Source organism: Podarcis gaigeae (genome assembly GCF_964106915.1).
Source record: "Podarcis gaigeae genome assembly, chromosome: 6".
In the NCBI taxonomy this organism is placed as follows: Eukaryota; Metazoa; Chordata; class Lepidosauria; order Squamata; family Lacertidae; genus Podarcis; species Podarcis gaigeae.
In genome coordinates this window covers 48,155,511-48,175,456 of record NC_139682.1, presented here as the reverse complement: position 1 = coordinate 48,175,456, position 19,946 = coordinate 48,155,511, and the positions used below count along the sequence as shown (strand labels likewise).

The 19,946-nt window shown below is 46.6% G+C and overlaps 1 protein-coding gene across 12 annotated transcripts; it reads right to left on the bottom strand.

Annotated features, from left to right (window-relative positions):
* Positions 1-6,540: 6,540 nt before the first annotated feature.
* Positions 6,541-16,392, bottom strand: GPR61 (G protein-coupled receptor 61). 12 transcript variants are annotated; one of them, XM_083745751.1, is made up of 4 exons: positions 15,871-16,392; positions 11,412-11,807; positions 10,817-10,960; positions 6,541-8,403 (listed from the first exon to the last, which is right to left on the bottom strand). In XM_083745751.1, exon 4 carries the CDS (start codon positions 8,042-8,044, stop codon positions 6,680-6,682), a length of 1,365 nt encoding a protein of 454 aa, XP_083601877.1. In that variant the 5' UTR covers positions 8,045-8,403; positions 10,817-10,960; positions 11,412-11,807; positions 15,871-16,392; the 3' UTR covers positions 6,541-6,679. The 12 variants fall into 12 exon arrangements, with proteins under 12 accessions (XP_083601877.1, XP_083601875.1, XP_083601871.1 ...); XM_083745749.1 differs by lacking the exon at positions 10,817-10,960 and having other exon boundaries at positions 11,412-11,538; positions 11,720-11,807; XM_083745745.1 differs by lacking the exon at positions 10,817-10,960 and having other exon boundaries at positions 15,857-16,392.
* Positions 16,393-19,946: the final 3,554 nt, after the last annotated feature.

Sequence of the window (19,946 nt, the reverse complement as noted above, 5' to 3'; positions counted from 1 at the left end):
AAGAGTGTTATAAACAAAATTGAATGACGCCAGGGATGATGATGGGTATTTAAAATTCTAGAATTCACAATTTTTCCTCTAAAGGACATAAGATATTATTGTTAAATACCATGGTGATTTTAAAAAATGCATACAGTTAAAGCTGAAAAACTTTTGCAATAACTGAACTTTGTAAACCTTTGTGGCCTGGGCAGGCCTGGAGCAGGTTCCCATATCTTGTTCCTCTCTAAGGAATCAGGTTCAGTCTTCATGGATTTAACCATGGCTCAGCATCCTCTGAGGTTAAACTTTGGACCTCTTGGAAGCTTGAAGGCTCCCAAACCTTCTCTGAGTTACTAACAACATGGGTGCAGGAGAGTGCAGCTTCAAGACATCATCTACCTGAGCACCAGTTAAGTAACGGATCCTCCTTATTTTGCCAAGTGAATGAGGTGGTAATGACAAGTTATACACTCGTATCTCAGAAATCAAATGGAATCCATTCTGTATAGCGACAGGAAAAGGGATGTGTCCCTTTTATGTTGCTGAAGGATGAGCACTTTTAGTTCATAATGCTCTTTTATCTTCTGATGTATTTTAAATTTGTTATTGTATGGGCTTAAAAAATTATAAGACATTTTTAAACAAAAAATTTTTAGGTAAGCAACAAATAAATATAATAAACCAAATAAAGTAAATCCTACAAGCATGAAGTCTGTCCATCATCCTGACCTCCCCCTGCCCCCAGTCATCAGTGGGGTGGGAAGTGGTGGCCAGGATCAAAGAGTTGTGGCTGACCTTTCAAACAGTTTTATCTGCTCAGGCTGCCTCTCTAACAGGTATGGAACGTTTCTTTCCTTCTCAGTTTTTGCATGGTAGAGTACGAGTATCTCTTCAAGGATCCTAGAGGCCACAAATTGCCCATAAGGTGAAAGGCCACTGGTTGACATAAAAAAGATTTTATTTTTTTATTGGTACCAGCAGAAACCAACAGGTCCCTGGTACTGTGTCCCCAGGGAAAGTCATCAGGCACCTCTTTGTTATTTTTGAGGCAGGGGGTTAAGGCATTTGTTATTCTCTCGGGTGTCTTAAATCAAAGGGATTTATTAGATCTGATGAAAAAGGAAGCTATATTTTAAACCATGGGTAGGCAAACTAAAGCCCAGGGGCTGGATCTGGCCCAATCACCTTTTACATCTGACGGTCCGGGAATCAGCATGTTTTTACATGAGTAGAATGTGTCCTTTTATTTAAAATGCATCTCTAGGTTGTTTGTTGGGCATAGGATTTTGTTCATATTTCCCCCCAAAAAATATAGTCTGGCCCCCCCAAGGTCTGAGGGACAGTGGACCGGCCCCCTGCTGAAAAAGTTTGCTGACCCCTGTTTTAAACACTGTAACTGAGTTCTACATCCTGATGTTTGATGGTGTGACTTTCAGAAGGCATTTTTGTTTAAATTCTGCTTTTTGCACTATTTTCATTATGTAATTGCATTTTATTGTAAATCCTACTTGTTGCATCGCATGCCCTGGGATATATGTTTGTATGAAGGGTGATGCACAACTTTCTTAAACCATGCGGGTGGGGAATATTTTTCAGTTTGAGGGTTCCATCCTCCCATAGGATAACTGGAGAGTTGCAGGACAATGGTGGGTGGCCCAGAGGCCAAAGTGTGTGGAGCGATGAATGCAAATCCTAACTTTGTACAGTAGGTTAAATTCCAATAATGCAAAAAAATGGAGGTTACGACACCTTGGACTCAGCTACACAGCTGCAAATAAAAAGTTTTAAATGTGTGGTAAAGTGCAATATACAAATGTGACGCTAGATGGCAACAGTGAGCTATGAAAAATTCTATGTGTTTTTCAAAACGTTTTTTTTTTAAAAAAGCATTTCACAGCGTTTTTTAATATGTATGTAGATTCCAACCTTCACGCAACACACACATCTCTCCATCCTCCATCCAGAGGCAAAGAGGCAAGAGGCAAAATTAAAGACGGTTCAACGAGACATTCCAGCCTGGCAAAATCACTCAAGGAGGAAGCATAGCAAGGCCACTAAGAGCTGTGGTCAGGAGAGATGGGGCATAACCTGAGGAGAGTCCTGAGAACCAGATAGAGAGGCCTAGAGGAACTCATTTCACAAGCACCCCATCCCTAACTTAGAGAAACTATAACTCTCTTCCTGCCTAACAAAAGCTGGAGAAGAATTGGGTGTTGAAATAATGGGAAATGTACACATCCTAGATCTCAGCCAAGGCCCCAGTCAGACCATGCATTTAAAGCAGCATCATACCACTTGAAACAGTCAAGGCTTCCCCCAAAGAATTCTGGGTGCTGTAGTTTGTTAGGAGACCCCCTATTCCCTTCAAAGAGCTACAATTGTGGTTTAGCAATCAATCCCTCTTCACTGGGAACTCTAGCAAGTGTGATTGGGATAGGGGGGCTCCTAACCACTTAGAGCATCCTGGATAACTACAGTTCCCAAGATTCTTTGGGGGGAGCCACGACTGTTTAAAGCGGCATACTGCTTGAAATGTATGGTGTGCCTACTTCCTCTGCCTCAACGTTCCCTGCTTCCCTCTGGTTGTACCCAGTAGAAGTCTCCTTTGGGACCCAGCAGCTTGCAAAACACTGCAGAGAGAAAGGGCAATGGAGAGAGAGAGAACATAATTTCCTCTAGAATAGGACTCCACAGGCTGCAGATCAAAAAGAAACTAATGCTCACCGCCAGCTTCAAGTCACACTGCTGGGGGAGCAGCATCAGATCTGGACGATGTTATCAGGATAGTCGCTTTCCTAGCTGGAGCCCTTCACTCAGGTTTCAGAAGGCAAGAGCCCATTACTCACACACAGGCAGGGAGCAAATTTCATAATAAATAATCGCTTTATTTGTGGCTCAAGGTTTCAACTGTCCTACATAAAAACTCCCTCCTTTTCTTGCGGGGTCAACCAATCGGAAAGCGTGATGGCAGGTGGCACCTTTGGTGCAGGCCAGAGGCAGAGCCGCTTCTGTGCAATTGATCAGCTGCATACATTGTATATATTTGAAGCACATGATTCCCCCCCCAAAAAAAACAAAAAAAATCATAGGAACTGTAGTTTGTTAAGGATGCTGGGAATTGTAGCTCTGGTGGGGCAATCTACAGTTTCCAGGATTTTTTGGGGGGTGGGTGGGGAGTGCTTTAAATGTATGGTGTGGATGTGATCACCAGCATGATTGCAGAGGACATGCCCCAAAGTCTCCATGATGAGAAGACTTCACCTTAGCCAAGAGGTTGAGAATTCTGGATAGGGATAGACCAAATTTTGCCACTTCACCTCTTCCTACCTCCCACCCGCCACATTTGCGCCTAAAGAAAATTCTGTAGCTTGGACAGATGGGCATAACTTTACACAACACACACAGCGCTTTCTAACTGCGGTATTTGGATCTCCACCCACGCCCTGTCTGAACTGTTGAAGAGAAAGTGTTGTGGTAGAGGAGGTGAAAGAAGAATGCGCATGTGTCACTGGGAGACATAAATGTGCACATGGAAAGGAGAAGTGCGCCAAGGAGGCCATAGGTGGGCTATGAGCAGAGTCCCCTGATCCTTGCCCTGTCCATTCCCCTTTATGTTTGTGAGCCTTTAGATCTCAGGGCCCATGGGTACCATTCACCAAACACCATCCATGAAAGTCCTGGGGAAGGGCTTCCACTTGCACAATGGAATGTCCCCTCCTTTCCTCCCCCCTCCAATTAGCCTGGGGGGGGGGAGTCAAGAGAACCCCAAGAACATGCAGGAGGAGGGGTGAGGGGATTTTCCTTTCCAGCAAGCTGATATGCTTGCATAGATGGAACTTTTGCAATAGAGCAACCTTGAATTCCACCCTCTACGTTTTCTATGCAACAGCTGTAAGGACCATATATCTATATGTGTAAACTGAAAGCTGAGATTGTGGAGTCTGAAAAAGAAACAACACCAGATTCTTTACTAGTACGCAAGATGCCGTATCTCACAGTACAATCACATTCTTTCAGAGATGGTTAGGCCACCAAAATACTCCCTCTGGTCACCATCACAGGACCTTACATTGCCTACTGGGTTTGGCAGGCGTGCCTGAAGGCATCACGAGCTTTGGGTGCGGTTGTCATCCCCATTCCACACTCCCTGAGATGCCAGTGCTTCTGCTTGCTTAAGGGTGCTTGTGGAGTGTGTTTGTGCATCTGTGTGTTTTAGTGGCCCAGAAGGGAATGCCCATCTATTCCACCTTAAAATATGGTGTTTAGAAGCCTAGATTGTAGGAAACTGTTGTTGGTCAGTGGACAGAAGCCAATACGGCTGGACTAGAAGTAATTCACTAGGGAATTAAACAAAAAGTTTGCAGTGTAGTGGGCGGGTGGGCAGGGTTTAACAAACACACCTTTTTTTTCACCAAGGCCCCCTCAATAGGGAGGCTGGAGAGAGCAACAAGTTACCTGAAAAAAGGGGGGGCAGTGGGATGAAAGCTGTTCTAAGTCATTGCTTAATTTGAGCAGGGATGCGGGAGAAAGGCCTGTGTTTATTAGGTGTTTTCCAATTCAATTCTGAGATGGAATGATGTTGTACCTCTGTCAATGCCACCTCCAAACAAGTCTGACAGCATCACAGCTAGTTTGACCACTCTTGAACTGTATTGCTAGGAGAATCACTTCTAACAAAATTGGTGGTGCCAAATCAGACGTAATGCCTCTAAGAAGGAAGCATTGCCGTGTGTATGTGTGTTTTGAAACTGTCAGTGTCTTGGAACTGTGGCTGCTTTGCCAATTGCTAGTCCAGCTTCTGTTGGCCTGATTTCCTTTAGATGCTTTGGACTACAGCCCCTGCCCCATCAGCTCCAGCCACCACAATCGTATTGGCTGGGGCTGATTGGAGTTGTGGTCCAAAACATCTGTAAAGAACCAAGCTGGCAAAGACTGGACGATGGGCAGGAGGGCATCGGTGAGCATGCCTCTCACCCACAAATCTTTGCATCTGGAAGCATCCCAAGGATGGGACAGGAGGTAGGGAATAGATAGGGAGCTGAGGGACGATGACACTCAATTCACCTTGCACTCTGGAGACAGCAGGACCCCTAAGCCCAACTTTTAATCAATTACTTGGTAGACTGTGTGGGAGGAAGAAGGCAGTTAATGATCAGGCTCCCTGCTGATTCTGGGTAAATATTACATGTACTGGGCCATCATCATCAATAAAACCTCTTCTAAGCTTGAGTTCCTAGATGTTGTTGAACTGCAACACCCATCATCCCCAGCCAGCAGGGAGCAAGGTCAGAGGTGATGGGAATTGTAGTCCAACAAGAATTTGAGGATCCAAGATGGAGGAGGCAGATGTACATGACAGCCCAATTGGTCCACCAGCATGACATGCCTTCCCACCCCACCGCCTACAGAAACCCATGGGGAGTCTAGTGGGACAGGCTGCTAGGGAGAGGAGGCAGTGGGCTTCTGTGTGCTCCATGCATCAAGACCCTTTGCCTCCGTGCCACAGCCATCTTTTGCAAGAGCCCTTACATGTTCAAACTAGCAAACTCAGAAAGACAGGTGGCATTTATTTTCCCTTGCAGAGGTCAGTGGCTTTGGTTGACTGAAGACCCAGGTCAAGTGAGGCAAAACCTGGCTCCTGTTGCTGACCTTGAGATTGCCAGTGTCTGGTTCACTTTCTGCCATAGAGCATGTTCTCCATGCTTCACTGACTTTGGCAACAGAAAGGAAATACAGAGCCAAATGGTCCTAAAAAGGTAAAGTGACCCCTGACCATTAGGTCCAGTCGTGGCCGACTCTGGTGTTGCAGCGCTCATCTCGCTTTATTAGCCGAGGGAGCCGGCATACAGCTTCCGGGTCATGTGGCCAGCATGACTAAGCCACTTCTGGCGAACCAGAGCAGCACACGTAAATGCCGTTTACCTTCCCGCCAGAGCGGTACCTATTTATCTACTTGCACTTTGACGTGCTTTTGAACTGCTAGGTGGGCCGTAGGACACTAGTAGGACACTAAAATGTTTCTTTAAAATCTTCCTCCATCATAAAGGTCAGTTGTTCTGCCACAGCTGCCTCCATCCACCCCTGCATGGCTCAGTCATGTGGGGCCCCAAGAACAATGGGCAACCTCACTCCATCCTTTAAGTCAAGGGACACCAGCTTAACAGAAGATAAATGCAGGGAGAGAGCCCTGCTTGGCAGGCCCTTTGTTCTTCAACAGGGCTAACTTCCCCCCACAGAAGTTCAAAGCAAATGATAACATTGCTAGGTGGCAGCTATCAAATAAACTTTTGTAAACTGGCAGGGGGTATGGATTGATGCTGCTGGACTCCAACTCCCATCAGCCCTAGCCAGCATGGCCAGTGGTCAGAGATGCTGAGAGTTGTAGTCCAGCAACATTTGGAGGACCACAGGTTCTCCATCCCCGAGACAGATGGAAACTTCTGGAAGTCTTGAAACATGAGGCTGCTTCTGACTCCAACCCTTAAGAAGGAGTTGAAATGCAAGTGGGGAGAGCAGTTACCATCAAACGGAATGAAATGACTGAGATACTAGTAGGAGCTGTTTCTTGGATCGATAAGTTCCCAAATGCCATGGTTGTATTTATTAAGTGCTCCCAATCTCTCCCGCCCTTAATCAGCTGTTATGTTCTGCATTATTTCACACACCAATGAAACTAGATTGTCAAGTGCAAAAAGAGCTACAGCTCAGGTTTGGGTGAACGGGCAGCCCTGATGTAGCTGTCGGATACAGTGATGTCACTGTTCATGTGCTGGTCCAGGAACTCTGAGGTCTCTTCTGCAATTTGACCTGGGATCCGGAAATCAATGGTCGGCTGGTCCCTTTTAGGGCTAGGATGGGTAAGAGTGTTTCTGGCCTCAGCATTGCAACCCGTCCCTTGTAGGAACTGCAAGAAGTTCTCCTCAATGGAGCCTTCTCTGCTGGGTAACCTGAGGTCTTCCTCCGGTGGCTGCTTGAAGAAACAAGTGAGGTGCTTGCTCAGCTCTCCTCGGATCTGTCGATTGAGGCACCCGTAAAAGAAAGGATTGGAGGTGAAGGAAAAGTAGCCAATCCAAGTAACCACATTCTCTGTCTGCCGGCCAGGGAAATGGGAGCTCAGCACAGAGTAGAGATGAAAGGAGAAATATGGCAGCCAGCAGAAGAGGAATTGGCCCCCCACGGCCAGGAGGATGATGACAGCTTTCCCACCCCCAAACGTCCTCTGAGGGGTAGTCCGAGGGGCTCCTGAACTAGTCACCATAGTGGATCTACTGCTAAGGGATTCTGACCGCTGCCGTGGGGTCTCCATCCAAGTGGGGAGTGGGCCATGGTGCATGGCAGCCACTCTGGCCACTTTGAACATGCTGCAGTAGACAACCAGAATGATGAGGACAGGCAGGAGGAAGTAGAAAAGAGCAAAGAAAGCCACAAAGAATTTGCAGTAGGCACTCCGACTCCACTGCAAGGTGCAGCTCTGTCCCCCATAGGCTGCTGAACTACTGGCACGGTCTTGGGAGAGCCAGCCCAGGATAGGGATGATGGACATGACCACAGCCTTGATCCAGACGCCAACCAGGACACAGACAACCAGGCCCACAGTCATTTTCACCTCGTAGCGCATGGGGTGCACCACATAGTAGTAGCGCTCAACGTTAATGGCCGAGATGGAGAGGATGCACATGGTGATGAAGCAGACGCTCAAGAACAGGTAGATGTGGCATATGGCATCCCCAAAGGCCGTGCCGTCAAAGAAGGCTGAGCTGGACAGCATAGCCAGAGGCATCAGGGTGACGGCAGCCAGGAGATCCACCAGGCAGAGGTGGAACACAAAGACGAATTTCCTCAGTGCAGGTGTCTTGATGATGACCGTCATAATGGCTACATTGCCTACAATGGCTGTCAAGTCAATCAAGAGCATGAAGAAGAGGCCCACAGACTCAGAGGCCACATCTCTGGTCTTGGTGTCGAGGCTGGAATTGAGGAGCAGAGAGCTCTGGCTTGTCTGCAGCAGCCTCCTGATCCTGGCGGAATTCCGCACCCACTGGGTGGGGAGAGAAGGCTCCATGGAGAATAGCACCTCCCTTCACAAGTCCATCACCCATCCTATTCTGGGTCCCCAGGGAGTGATCAGAGAGAATCGAGAGTGGCTGTGGAGAAGAAGTAACCCCAAACCCTGGAATCACATTCCTGCCCGTGTTAAGAGCGGAGCAGGAAAAGGGCTCTTATGTCTCCCGTTGCCATTCAGTTCTGTACGCCATTATGTTCTTAATTAAACACAGCCATTTTGCACCTCATTTTGATTGTGCTTCTTTAGATAGAATATCATGGCAATGCAAGAGGACCATGGGATTGGTTCTTGTGATGGAGAAGGGTCTCATTTTGCTGCATCTCATGACAGGCTTTCCCCCAGGCAAATGTCAACACCTACAAAGAAACACAATTACAGATTAATGGCTTTGTCAGCCAAAGAGAAAGTCCTGAGATAGGTCTTGTTAAGTTCACATGGTGGCTCTTTGATAAATCCCTAAACAACAAAGAAGACCTTTTCATTTTGCTCCCACATTTCAGGGTATTGTGCAAGGAAGCTTATTTGCTTTCAGAGACCAGTGTGGATTGAGTAATCCTGCAGGTATGCACTGCAAAGGCTTAGCATTGAAATAGCACTTACAATCCCTGCTGTTAGCTGCATCTGAAATACCCTAGTACTGATGGTATCTAAGCTCAGAGCAGGTTATGAGACCCCTTTCCTAGGGGGCTTTTTACAGCTCACTTTCTTTGACCAATGCACATGCCATCAGGTGTCTCCCTCACCAAGTTGCTTTTCTATTGCAGCACTATACCTCAAACTGCAATTTGCTGCTACTGAGAAAATGTAGTTTTACCACCATTACCGAGAGTGGTTATGCAAGGCCTACAGGTGCTTATTGTAGCCGTTCTCAGACTGTGAGCTCCATTCAGATAATTCACAGAAAGGTAGAGGGAAAGCAGAAATATCAGCCCTGAGATTGATTTTTTCCTTCTTTTGACAATGCAGATAGAGGCTGTTTTGACCAGAACTCTAACCTATATTCCATGGATTTCATAATACAGTGCTGGAGCAACATTCTAATTTCCCCCTTACAGGAGAAAAAACTATACACACTTAAAAGAGCCCTTCTTAGTAGCCTGGACTAGCACACATGCACACACATACCACATGTGATTTTCATGTTAAAGCAGTAGTCCTTGTGATGATGCTGGCATCAAAGAAGGGGGGAAAGTACAATGGTACCTCGGATTAAGAACAGACCTGTTTACGAACAATGTGATTTATGAACTCCGCAAAACCCAAAGTAGCGTCCTGGTTTGCAAACTTTACCTTGGTCTACGAATGGAAGCTGAACGGTGGAAGGCCACCGGTAGTGGGACTTCCGGAATAGATTAAGTTCGTAAACTGAGGTACCACTGTAGTTAATTAAGGGATGCACTGAGATTTCCACCATGTTTCAAATGGCCCATGTGCTGGCCTATTGGATAGTGCCTATGATGCAAATTATGATAACTTACACATGACATTGTTAAAAACACTTTACTAAATAAGCACTCACGTGCTTTACAGGTCTGGCACGGGAGCATTCTTTCAATGTCTGTAAATTAGAGCAGCCTTTCCCTCCTACGACTGTTGTGCCATCTCTCCTGAACACCCCTTTATTTATGTTGCATTTATTTGTCCGTTTCCAGAAGAAAATGTCTCACAGTGACTCACAAATCCATAAATCACAAAACAATGGCGATCATTTAAAACCAGATACATAAGGAAAATGCAATAAAGCAAAGACATTCTAGAAGTGCTCCAGTGCTTTTTACATCTCACTTTCGTTGACCAATAAACATGTTGTTTCCACTCATCAGATCTTACCCCACACTACTAAAACAGTGAAACTATGAAAGAGGTCAGACTATGAAAGAGGTCAGAAATAATACCACAGTTTGACCTCAACTGAAAGCCTGGGATGTCTATAGCATTTTGTTTCTATAAACAAAGTGAGGGCAAATACAAACATGGCTGCTCCTTTGCAGCAGAGTTCAACCCCACTGCCTATAATAGATAGAATGAAAAATGCCCTATTAAAGAATCATAAGTGTGTAGTGGAATAAAGGTATAGGACCAAGCAGCAATAAAAGCAACTTCTGAGGTCTGGGGGAGACTAACTGTGGCTCAGATCCTCTGCTAGGCCAAGCAATCTTCTGTGCTCAGCAATGCACAGGTGTGGACCAGAGGGGGCATATGAAATGGGTAGGCCAATGTCACGGCCCCCAAACCTGCTCTCCCACATTACCTTAAGGAAGACACAAATGATGAGAAAATATAGGTGTGGGGAAGGCTCAGCATCTCCCCCTGGGCCCTTCTGGCCAGAGGACCTAACTCTTCTGCCCTCCTCAGACTCAGAGGATGGACCTTCTCCCTCAATAACATTTCCTTTGTTTACACAGCATGGAAGTCATCACCTGTGGAATTGGACAACCAGCTCCTCAAGGAACTATAGTGTAGGCCTTGTCAGAAAACATAATGCCTCAGAAGGTCCCAGCTCTTGACTGAGGCTAACTTCACAAGTGCACAATATATCTAAAGCACATTTGAAGCGCATTGCTTCCCCAAAGAACCCTGGGAACTATAGTTTGCCCATCACAGACCTATAGTTCCCGGTACCCTGATCTGGGTAAACTACAGTTCCCATGACTGATTGATTGATTCTTTTTTGGGGGGGGGGAGAGCAATGTGCTTTAAACATATGGTGTGGATCCAACGAATATTGTCAACTAGCAAGGTCCAATGGGAGCTGTCCAGGGTCCTGACCTGTCTTTTGCTTCCACCACAAGCCCAGGACAGCTGGGAGGGCTGGTTCCTGCAGCTGTTCTATAGCAGAGTGCCTGATAGTGGTGTATTCTGCTTTCTTTCCACAACATGTTCTTCTAGGTTGATGGGTGTGGCACAGACATCCTGTGCAGGTAAGACAAGATGGGTGGGGGTGGAACTTCCCCCTTGGACATTGAGGGGTGCACCAGATCATGGCTGTCCTGCTTGGCTGGTTATCTGGCTGCCACCATGTGCTTTTCTCCCTTGTCAGTATTAAGCTGCCCCACTTCTTGCACCCACCCACAGATTGGCTAAGTTGCCCCTTCTCATGCTGCAAACTAGATAGCTGCATGCAAGAGGGGGGAGTCTGCAAGGCCCCTGCCCCCCAACCTCTAGCAAACACAGGGAAAACACACACAGCATGGTAGTGGTGTTTATTGCACAGTCAGGGAAAGGGCAGATTTTGGAAAGGTAAAGACAGATGTCTGGCCTTGATGGTCAGTTGCTCCAGCAGGGTTCTTGTGCTGAGGGCAGTTGCAGGACAGCAGACAAAGTGTCCCCCACAGCTCAGTGTCCATACTACAGATAGCACCACCTGTTGGCTGACCAGCGGCCATGGAGCTTGCCAGGGCACAGGAGTCTGCCTGATGTGAGTATATTGACAGGTGCTGTTGGACTTCCTTCACAGCCTGCATGGGATGGGGCAGTCCCATCCACTATGCCTGTGGAGAGCAAGAGGAGACATGGAATCAGCAAGCAACAAGCAGAGATCAGCAACTGGAGGGTTAGAGCAAGAGACTTTGGATGAGATGCAGTCTTTGCACATGGCAAACAGGATGAGGGGAGATATTGGAGGCTGTTGCTGCTGCAGTTAGTACATTATCACAGCATTTCTCTGCTTACCTACATGCAGATCTCTGACCTGGCCACCCCAGTTGTTGAGTGGAGTTGGCTGTCTCTGGAATTCCAAGGCGAAGTCTCTGTTGGGGTTCTAGGCAGAGGAGTATTAGCTTAGATTTCCATCTGTGTTGCAAGGTCAGCTGTCTATGCAAAATGCTCCTTTTATGTGCCTAGCACCCTTTCTGCCTCACCCTTGTGAGCAATGTGTGTACACCATGTACACCTGGGGACAGAGGGATATAATCCCATGCCACCTGAGGCCACATCTGTACCATGCATAGTAAAGCACTGTTATGCCACGTTAATCAGTCATGGCTCCCTTCCCCAAAGACTCCTGGGAACTGTAGTTTAAGGGCATGGAGAGAGACTGATTATTAAACCACACTGGGTATTGTACCTCTACAAGGGGAATAAGGGGCCTTCTAAAAATGCTCAGCACTCTTTACAAAAGTCCGTTCCCAGGATTCTTCGGGGGAAGCCATGACCATTGTACAGTATAGAATCAAACGTATAGTGCAGAAATAGTTTGAGTTACGTACTTCCTTTGTGGGGTTCATAGCCCACCCTGTGGAAAGCCATCCCATCAGATGCCAATGAGATAAAGAACTAAACAACTTTTAGAAGACATCTGAAGGCAGCCCTGTTATTGGGAAGTTGTTAATGTTTGGTGATTTATTATATTTTCATTTGTGCTGGAAGCCGCCCAGAGTGGCTGGGAAAACCCAGCCAGATGGGCAGGGTATAAATAATAAAATTAATATTATATGATGTGCCTTGATTGCATGGCATACCTGAGTACAGTTAGGGGTTGGGGACCAATTTGCTCAGGTTCCCATGAAGGCTGACCTACTCTGAATCTGTCATAAGTTGCATCTTCAGTACTGTCCTTCCTGGGACATTTGCCCTCTCAGGGAGCAAGAAGCCAACCTGCTAGCTGGTCCACCCCGTTCCATGTATCCCTTGCTCTATAGTTGTGAACTGTTAGATCAAAATAAGTATACTACCATTTACATGACATGAAAAGAGTAGGTCTACATAGCAAGGTAGTGAGCAAATGGTTAGTGAAAGCCAAATCTATGGGGCTGTACAACCCCACAAAAACATGTTGGGTATTTTTAAGGTCATTTTATTGATTCCCCCCCCCCCCTTATTTGACAAATACATCCACCAAAAACAATAAAATAACACAGAACCTCTATCCATGTTATTCATTTCAAAACTGCCGTACCACCCAGCTTACTCATATTTATATATTAAATGCCACACATCTTAATTTTGATGTGTCATAAAATTAACTCCCGAATAATATAATTTTCAGAAGTTCAAGATGAGATATATCTGCCACTCTTGAAGTTGATAGATAACAGGAGGAGAAAAAGAAAGCCAAGTGCTCTTACTAGGCCAGTGGGCGGTATTTGAGAATATGCTGCAGAATTAGGTATAAATGAAGCTCATGCCAACAGTGGGTCCACATACAGACCGATGCACAATCTACTTATGATTAATTACATTTGTTTCAGTCTAAAGCCAGGGAAAATAAGTCAACGCTTTCAAGTTATGGATCAGGCCCCCACAATAATAATTTAGCACTCTTAAAACATCTGCAGTTGAAAAGTATCTGGTGAGAATTTTAAGTCAGCTGACAAAATCTCAGCACAAACCTCCATCAAGCAGAGTGAGCCAGTGGGGCTGGTCATTATGAGCAGGATAAAATAAAAATAAAAATAAGGAATTCTGTAGACAGAAAACAACTGATATGAGAACTAATCTTTGTGTTCAGAGTCCTGGGACACTCAGAACTAAGAATCTGAATACAGACTAAGCTTTGGAGATATAGTTTTATCCTGAAGTTTCTTCCTTCCTATTTTGGGGTGTGCTTCGATCGTGTTGCAGTAAATTCAGGTTGCACAATTATAGGTGATAGGGTGGTCATGCAAAAGTTCAGACGTCTTGTGATGATGATATATTAATTTTATATACCACCCTTTATCTAAGGGTCACAGGGCAGTTTACAGTATAAGTGTCAAGGAAGGTGATGGATAGAAAACACAGTGGACAGTTTGGGGCAACTCTTTGTTTGTCTCTCTGCAAGCAAATCAAGATGAATGCTCAATAAACAGGTTGTCCAGAAGCACCCTAGAAGTTCTTCCTTCCAGAATTCCCTTTGCCCTGCCAATCTAGTTTAAGTCCTGTGATAGACTAGCCTATGCTTAGTCCAGGGCATTCTGGAAATTCTGACCAAGGAATGGATGTGCCACAACCATTATACCAATGAATCTGGTTCAGAAGTAAAACATTCAGTTTTCCTAAATAGATTTCCTTATCCATTTGACCCCAAGAGTTCTTCTGTGCCCCCACACATGGTATTTCCATGTGCCTCAAATCCATATCAAGAGCCATAAGAGCGCACGACTTACCCTCCTGAGTTCCATAGAAACAGGAAACTTCAAGGACTGTGTTGCAACCCAGAAAACACACTCCCCCTGCACACCAACTCAACAAATGTGCTTGAAACATAGAGCTGGGATCAAAGTTAAAAAAGCACCTGGCTGGTGATAATAGTTTTGACTTGATCCCAAATAATGCAAGCAAAGTCATCTGTGTTCAGCCTAGCTCTGCTACACCCATCCTGGCACAACAGCTGAAGCAAGGGAACATCTAGTGTGTCGTCTGCTGCCTGCTCACCTAGTTCAGTGCTCCTCTGAAGCATTCCATGGTTGCAATGACCACTTCGGGGACATGGCATTATTGGACAGATCCTGCCCGGTGTGGGCAGCTCCTCATTCCTTTCAGCGTCGCCATCAGAGGGGGACTTTGGGGCAGACGCTTCATCACCCACTTGGCAGCATGAACAGGAGGTCCCACCCAAGGACGTAGCGTGGGTTGCCGGTGTCTGGAGCAGGGCAAGTGCTGCCCTGGGCAGCAATCAGTCCCTTTGCTGGCCAGTGTCTAAGCAAGGGAGTCTGTCCTTGCAAACAAGCCCCAACCTAGGAGCAGAGATAAGTCAGAGAAACGCTCAGCCAGGAGCGCCACTGTGTTGCCTCACCCTCCTGTCCTTGCAACTCTGGGCAATGCACATGACTCAGGCAGTGCTTTCCTGCCTTCCTCTTCCTCCTGCCCTCCTCTTTGGGTGACTGTTGCACTCTCTCCCTCTCAGCCAGCGCAAGGGTGGGTGTGGGTGGGCGTCGCTTCACTGGCCACAAGTAGTAGCAGGTGCCACCACTATCCAAGCCCTGAAGGCCCAGCTGGGGCTTGGCTTGCCTCCCCATGGCTCCAGCCTTGATGAAGCAACCTGTCGTGGGGGCACTTGGTTGTGCCCCCTCCAAAATTTGCACCTGGGACCACCACCCTCCTGGCCCACCCTTGCTATGCCACTGGTCCCACCCCAAACACAGCAGAGCTGGCTTGCCACATTTCAAAGTAAGCACTGAGCAACACCTTGCTGCCTAAAGCTCTGTGGGACCATGAAGTCCAGGTCTAAAATGACTGAACTCCTCTTCTTCCCCATCGCTTCTCTTGTCTCATGCAGCATCTTCCTTCTACAGAGCAAAGAGGCATGGAAGCTGCAAGCCTGCTCTGCGATGTCCGCCCTGATCAGACCATGAAAAGAAGAGTCTGTATCCCACTGCATATCTACATCCAACCACAGACATCCGGCCTTCTCCCTCGAATTGCCAGATGACCTTTCATTGATAGGATGCCCCTTTAAGAAAAAGTACTGCTCTTTATCTCATCATCGCACATCATAGGTTTCCCTCATTCCCATACTTCACACTTCGACATGTATGCTCCATATTTCAGGAAATGAATGGCCCGAATTTCTGAAATGCTTACCTGGCATGCCTCCTGATTCAGAAGTGATTACACAGGTAGGTGCAGCTCTATATAGCCACACAACAGGATCTGCTCCGTCTAGAAGAGACACCCACTCTCTCACACATAGACCAACACCCTCCTCCCCAATTCCTGCTCACATGGGTTTCTGCTGTGCTGCCTTCAGTCTTGCAAGACAAAGAGCTCTCAAGTGCTGGACTTTTAATTTCTTCCAATGGAAATATCAACAGACAGTTTCCCACCCTGGGGGAGGAGGAGGCTGCCGCTCCTGCTGCCCACACCCTCCTCCTGCTGGGTCCTCCTTACCTTGAGCTACCCACCTGTCCAGTGCTTGGAGACCCACCTTACTACCAGTAGGCCTCAGCTTGTGCCAGGAGGGAGGAGAGCAAGGATCTTGCAATCGGAGGGGAATCAAGGCTGGTCCTGTTCATTCCTCTGCCCTACTGCTGGCAGATTAGCTCCTAGTTTCACATGCAAGAAGGAGCCTACCTGCAAAGCTCAGGCTCTCTTTGCTCTTTCCATTTAAGTGCATACATAGATTTGAGTCCCCATGTTTCGCCTCCCCGGTGCTTATGCCTATATCCATCTCAGCTTCTTGGGGAGAATGGACTGGCTATATGCTTTTCTTCCACCGAACAGCACATACTAGGCACCTGGGTGATAGGAAAGCACTGGCAATAACCTACCCTAGAAGTCTGCATGCTGCTGCCAGGCTACACAATTGCCTATTCCCTTCTCTCTAATCCAGACTTCAGTTCTCATACCTTCCCTGTGCAGGCTTCCAGCATACTGGGTACCTCTCTGCTGCTTCTCCTCCACTGTAGCTGATGCACAGATCCACTGCAGTGAAGGGTGAGAGGCAGCCAGAAGCTTGGAGAGTGTGTCAGCTTCTGGGTCCTAGAAGCCTCCTCATTCCTGTTTCAGGATCCCAGGTTTTCCATGTGCATGGCCTGATATTTCAAAAGGGTAAGTAGGGATATGAAGTCCCAACTTTAGAAATGCTTGAGGGTGGCTAAAGCATCCCCTCTCCGGCTGTCTTTCATTGGCTGGTGAAGACATTTTAAAAATTAGCAGGATTTTTGCCTTGCTAAGTACCTGGTGTTTCATTTCCAGCTTGTATTTCATCTGTGATCTCTGTCGTATCTGTTGTAGTTTTATTTAATGCATTGTTTCATTATATGGTGTTGCAAGCTTTCCTGAGCAGTGCATAGGCATTAGGGCAGGATGGAAATTTCTATACAAATAAGTAAAAAAGATCCAGCTGTAGCTCTCAGAAACCACTATTTAATCATCAATAACTAATCTAAATCGAGGAACAGAGGAAACTGCCTCTGGAAACACAGCCTGTTGGTGCATCTAGCTCTGCTTTATCAACACTGACTCACAATGGCTTTCCTGGATTTCAGGCCAGGGATATTTCCACACCTAACTGGAGATGCCAGGGACTGAAACTTCAGCCTTATTCTGAAGTTTCTGCATGCAGAGCAGATGCGCTGTGGTCCTTCCCAATCAGGGGCGCCGACTTATGAAAAATATTGGGGGGGCGGGGCCCATACCGACTTATAAAAAATATTGGGGGGGCCCAAGACCTCCAAACCGCTGCTGCTGGGGGAACGAAAGGGGCGAGCCCCGGGCTGCCCGACCTTAAGTGAACCTGTGAGGGCCCGCCCTTTGCGGCAGCCGATTGGCTGCCGCCATGGGCGGTGAATATTAATGAGCTAGGGGGAATCCCCGCTTCTCGCGGGGCTGACACCAGCCGCGCGAGATTGTTGATGGGTCGAGAGCCCACAACCCCACTCCCTCTCTAGATCGGGAGTTGCATTGTTTTAACTCATTACTGAATGTATTTTAAAAGGTAACTATCGTCAAACAAGGAAAATAAAAAATACCAACATAATTTTGTGATTTTACAAAGCATAATATAACTAATAATTTTCTTAAATTATTGGGGGGCAGAGCCCCCCAAACGAATTTTTGAGGGGGCTCGGCCCCCTCAGGCCCCATGGAGTCGGCGCCTATGTTCCCAATGTTTTATGGAGTTTTCCCACCTCTCTCCCTTCTTCCCTTTAGTTACAGGGGTGCACTATGCAGAAGGTGTTGGCTCTTTGCAAACCACAAGTGCTATGAATTTGCTTTTAAAGCCAAGATTTTCACACAGGCACACCTACATGACAAAATCTCTGCTGGAGCTCTGAAGAGGTGAGGGCTGCTCTGCTCCCTTGGCCCCTGCTTAATGCTGTGGGGCAAAGGCTGGATTCAAACATATCCTGCTTCCCCTACACAGAGCAGATGGAGCATCTCTGGGAGTGAAGACATATGACCTGACAGGTTCCTGGTTACAGCTGCAGTTTCCTGGCAGCAACTCACATGAGTGCAATCCTACATTTTATGTTTTATTTTTTGGCCTCTCCACTCGAGCAAGGATTGCTGAAAAGCAGTGGCTGAATCCAAGGATGTGTCAGTTCAGTAGTTACTTCCTCTGTACAGCTGTATTCCTGGCAGTCATGACCAGGAATGATGGAAGCGGCAAACTTTTGAATACTTTCATAAATCAGAACCATTTGTCCTTTTGGAAAATTATCCAGTAAAGTGTGACCATTAAATCTAGCACATTCAGCTTATGGGAGGGCTGGCCCTACCATTAAGAAGAGTGAGGAACTTTCCTCAGGTGGCAGATGCTGAGGCAGGGCAGCATCTCAATCTTTTGGAAAGACTGAGCTGTGTGCCATGCAATCCTGTTGCCCTCAAATTCAGTGGAAGATGCTGTCCCTTTGCCAGTGCTGAAGTGACTTTCAGTGGCTAGTCTAGTTGGCTTCTGTAGGTGGAATAGGGCATGATCTTGTCCTTTGCCTCAGGCAGCAAAATGCCTTGGGTCAGCTCTGCCAATGAGAGCAGCATTTCCTAACACCAGACAAAGACATTGTGTGGTGGATTCTGTTCTGACCACAGCTGCTAACCGTTCCCTTAGCGCTGAGCATTTTTACGGCTGAAATAAAAAATCACATTGACACACCCATGGTTTGGTTTAGAGTTCATTTTTCTTAATAAGAGACAGGAAAATAACATACCCTCTGGAATTTAACAACTGAAGTTGTTGCTCTTTTTGCTTCATGGTACTGCAAATCCTTACCTGCTGCCTTGCAGAACATCTTTGGGAGTAAACCCTACAGAAATCCGATTAACGTCCCTAAGACGGTTGTATGCCTCTTTCTGGCAACTCCTTCAGTCACGCTGGTGCAAAACATATTGCTCTGCTTTCTTTTGGACCACATCAGTTGGCCAAGGGGATGGGTCTTGTTGTCTGGGTAGCACAGTACACTGTCCAGGCTTGCACCCCAGAGAGGTCACTCCAGTGCTGCTAAAGCAGTAAAAACAACATAGGAGGCAGCAGTTACAAGTCTGTGCAGCCACAGTGGTTTGACCTCACCTCCGGAGATGCACACCATTGCTTCTTGAGACAGACAGAGGCCAACCGCAGCTACAAATCCCATATTAATTTACAGTGGTACCTCGGTTGATGAACAGTCCTGTTTACAAACTATTTGGTTTACGAACTCTGCAAACCCAGAAGTAGTGTTCTGGTTTGCAAACTTTACCTTGGTCTATGAATGGAAGCAGAACAGTGGAAGGGCACCTGCGGCGGGAGGCCTCATTAGGGAAAGCGCACCTCGGTTTAAGAATGGATTTGGTTTAAGAACAGACTTCAGGAACGGATTAAGTTCGTAAACCGAGGTACCACTGTATAAGGCTGTGCCACTTTCCACAGTTCAAAACTGTCTAAAGCAGAATTTGTAAGAAAAAAACACTTAGGCCTAATTTGATCAATAGAATGTGTGGTATCTGGTGGGCAGGACCTGTGTGTTTTGCTCCGAGACCAACAGCCTCTTCCTGTTTCTTGCCTCAGTCTTGCCTCATGTTATTGTATTTAGTTTCTCTCATTATGTTATTTTGCTACTGTTTTCTTTATTATTCGAGCTTAGTTTACATTACGTGAGCCACTTATTTTTCTCAAAGAAAAAGAAGCTCTGCTGAAGGAAAGTGTAGAATGTCCTAAACTGTGAGTGAGGGGATATTCCCAGTTTGCCTGGATTGATTTTGTTAATCATCCCCCCACCTCCACAACAGAATTCGCCAAAGTGCTGCCCTCCAGATGTTGGTGCACTACAAGTCCCATCACCCCTGACTACTGGTCATGCTGGTTGGGGCCGAAGGGAGTTGTAGTCCAACATCTTCTGGAGGGCATCATATTGACTAACCCTCATCTAAGGCAACATTTGCTGTTTCCATTTGTGTTCATATCATCACTGGCTGAACTGTTCCAGTACCCAATTACCTTTTTAAAGATATGTCCTCTCTTGCAGAGCACTGCTCCTGATGACACTTTGGGCACCAACTC

Coding starts and splice junctions, on each gene's coding strand:
- GPR61 (XM_083745745.1), bottom strand. CDS start 8,044: ATGGAGCCTTCTCTCCCCACCCAGTGGGTGCGGAATTCCGCCAGGATC.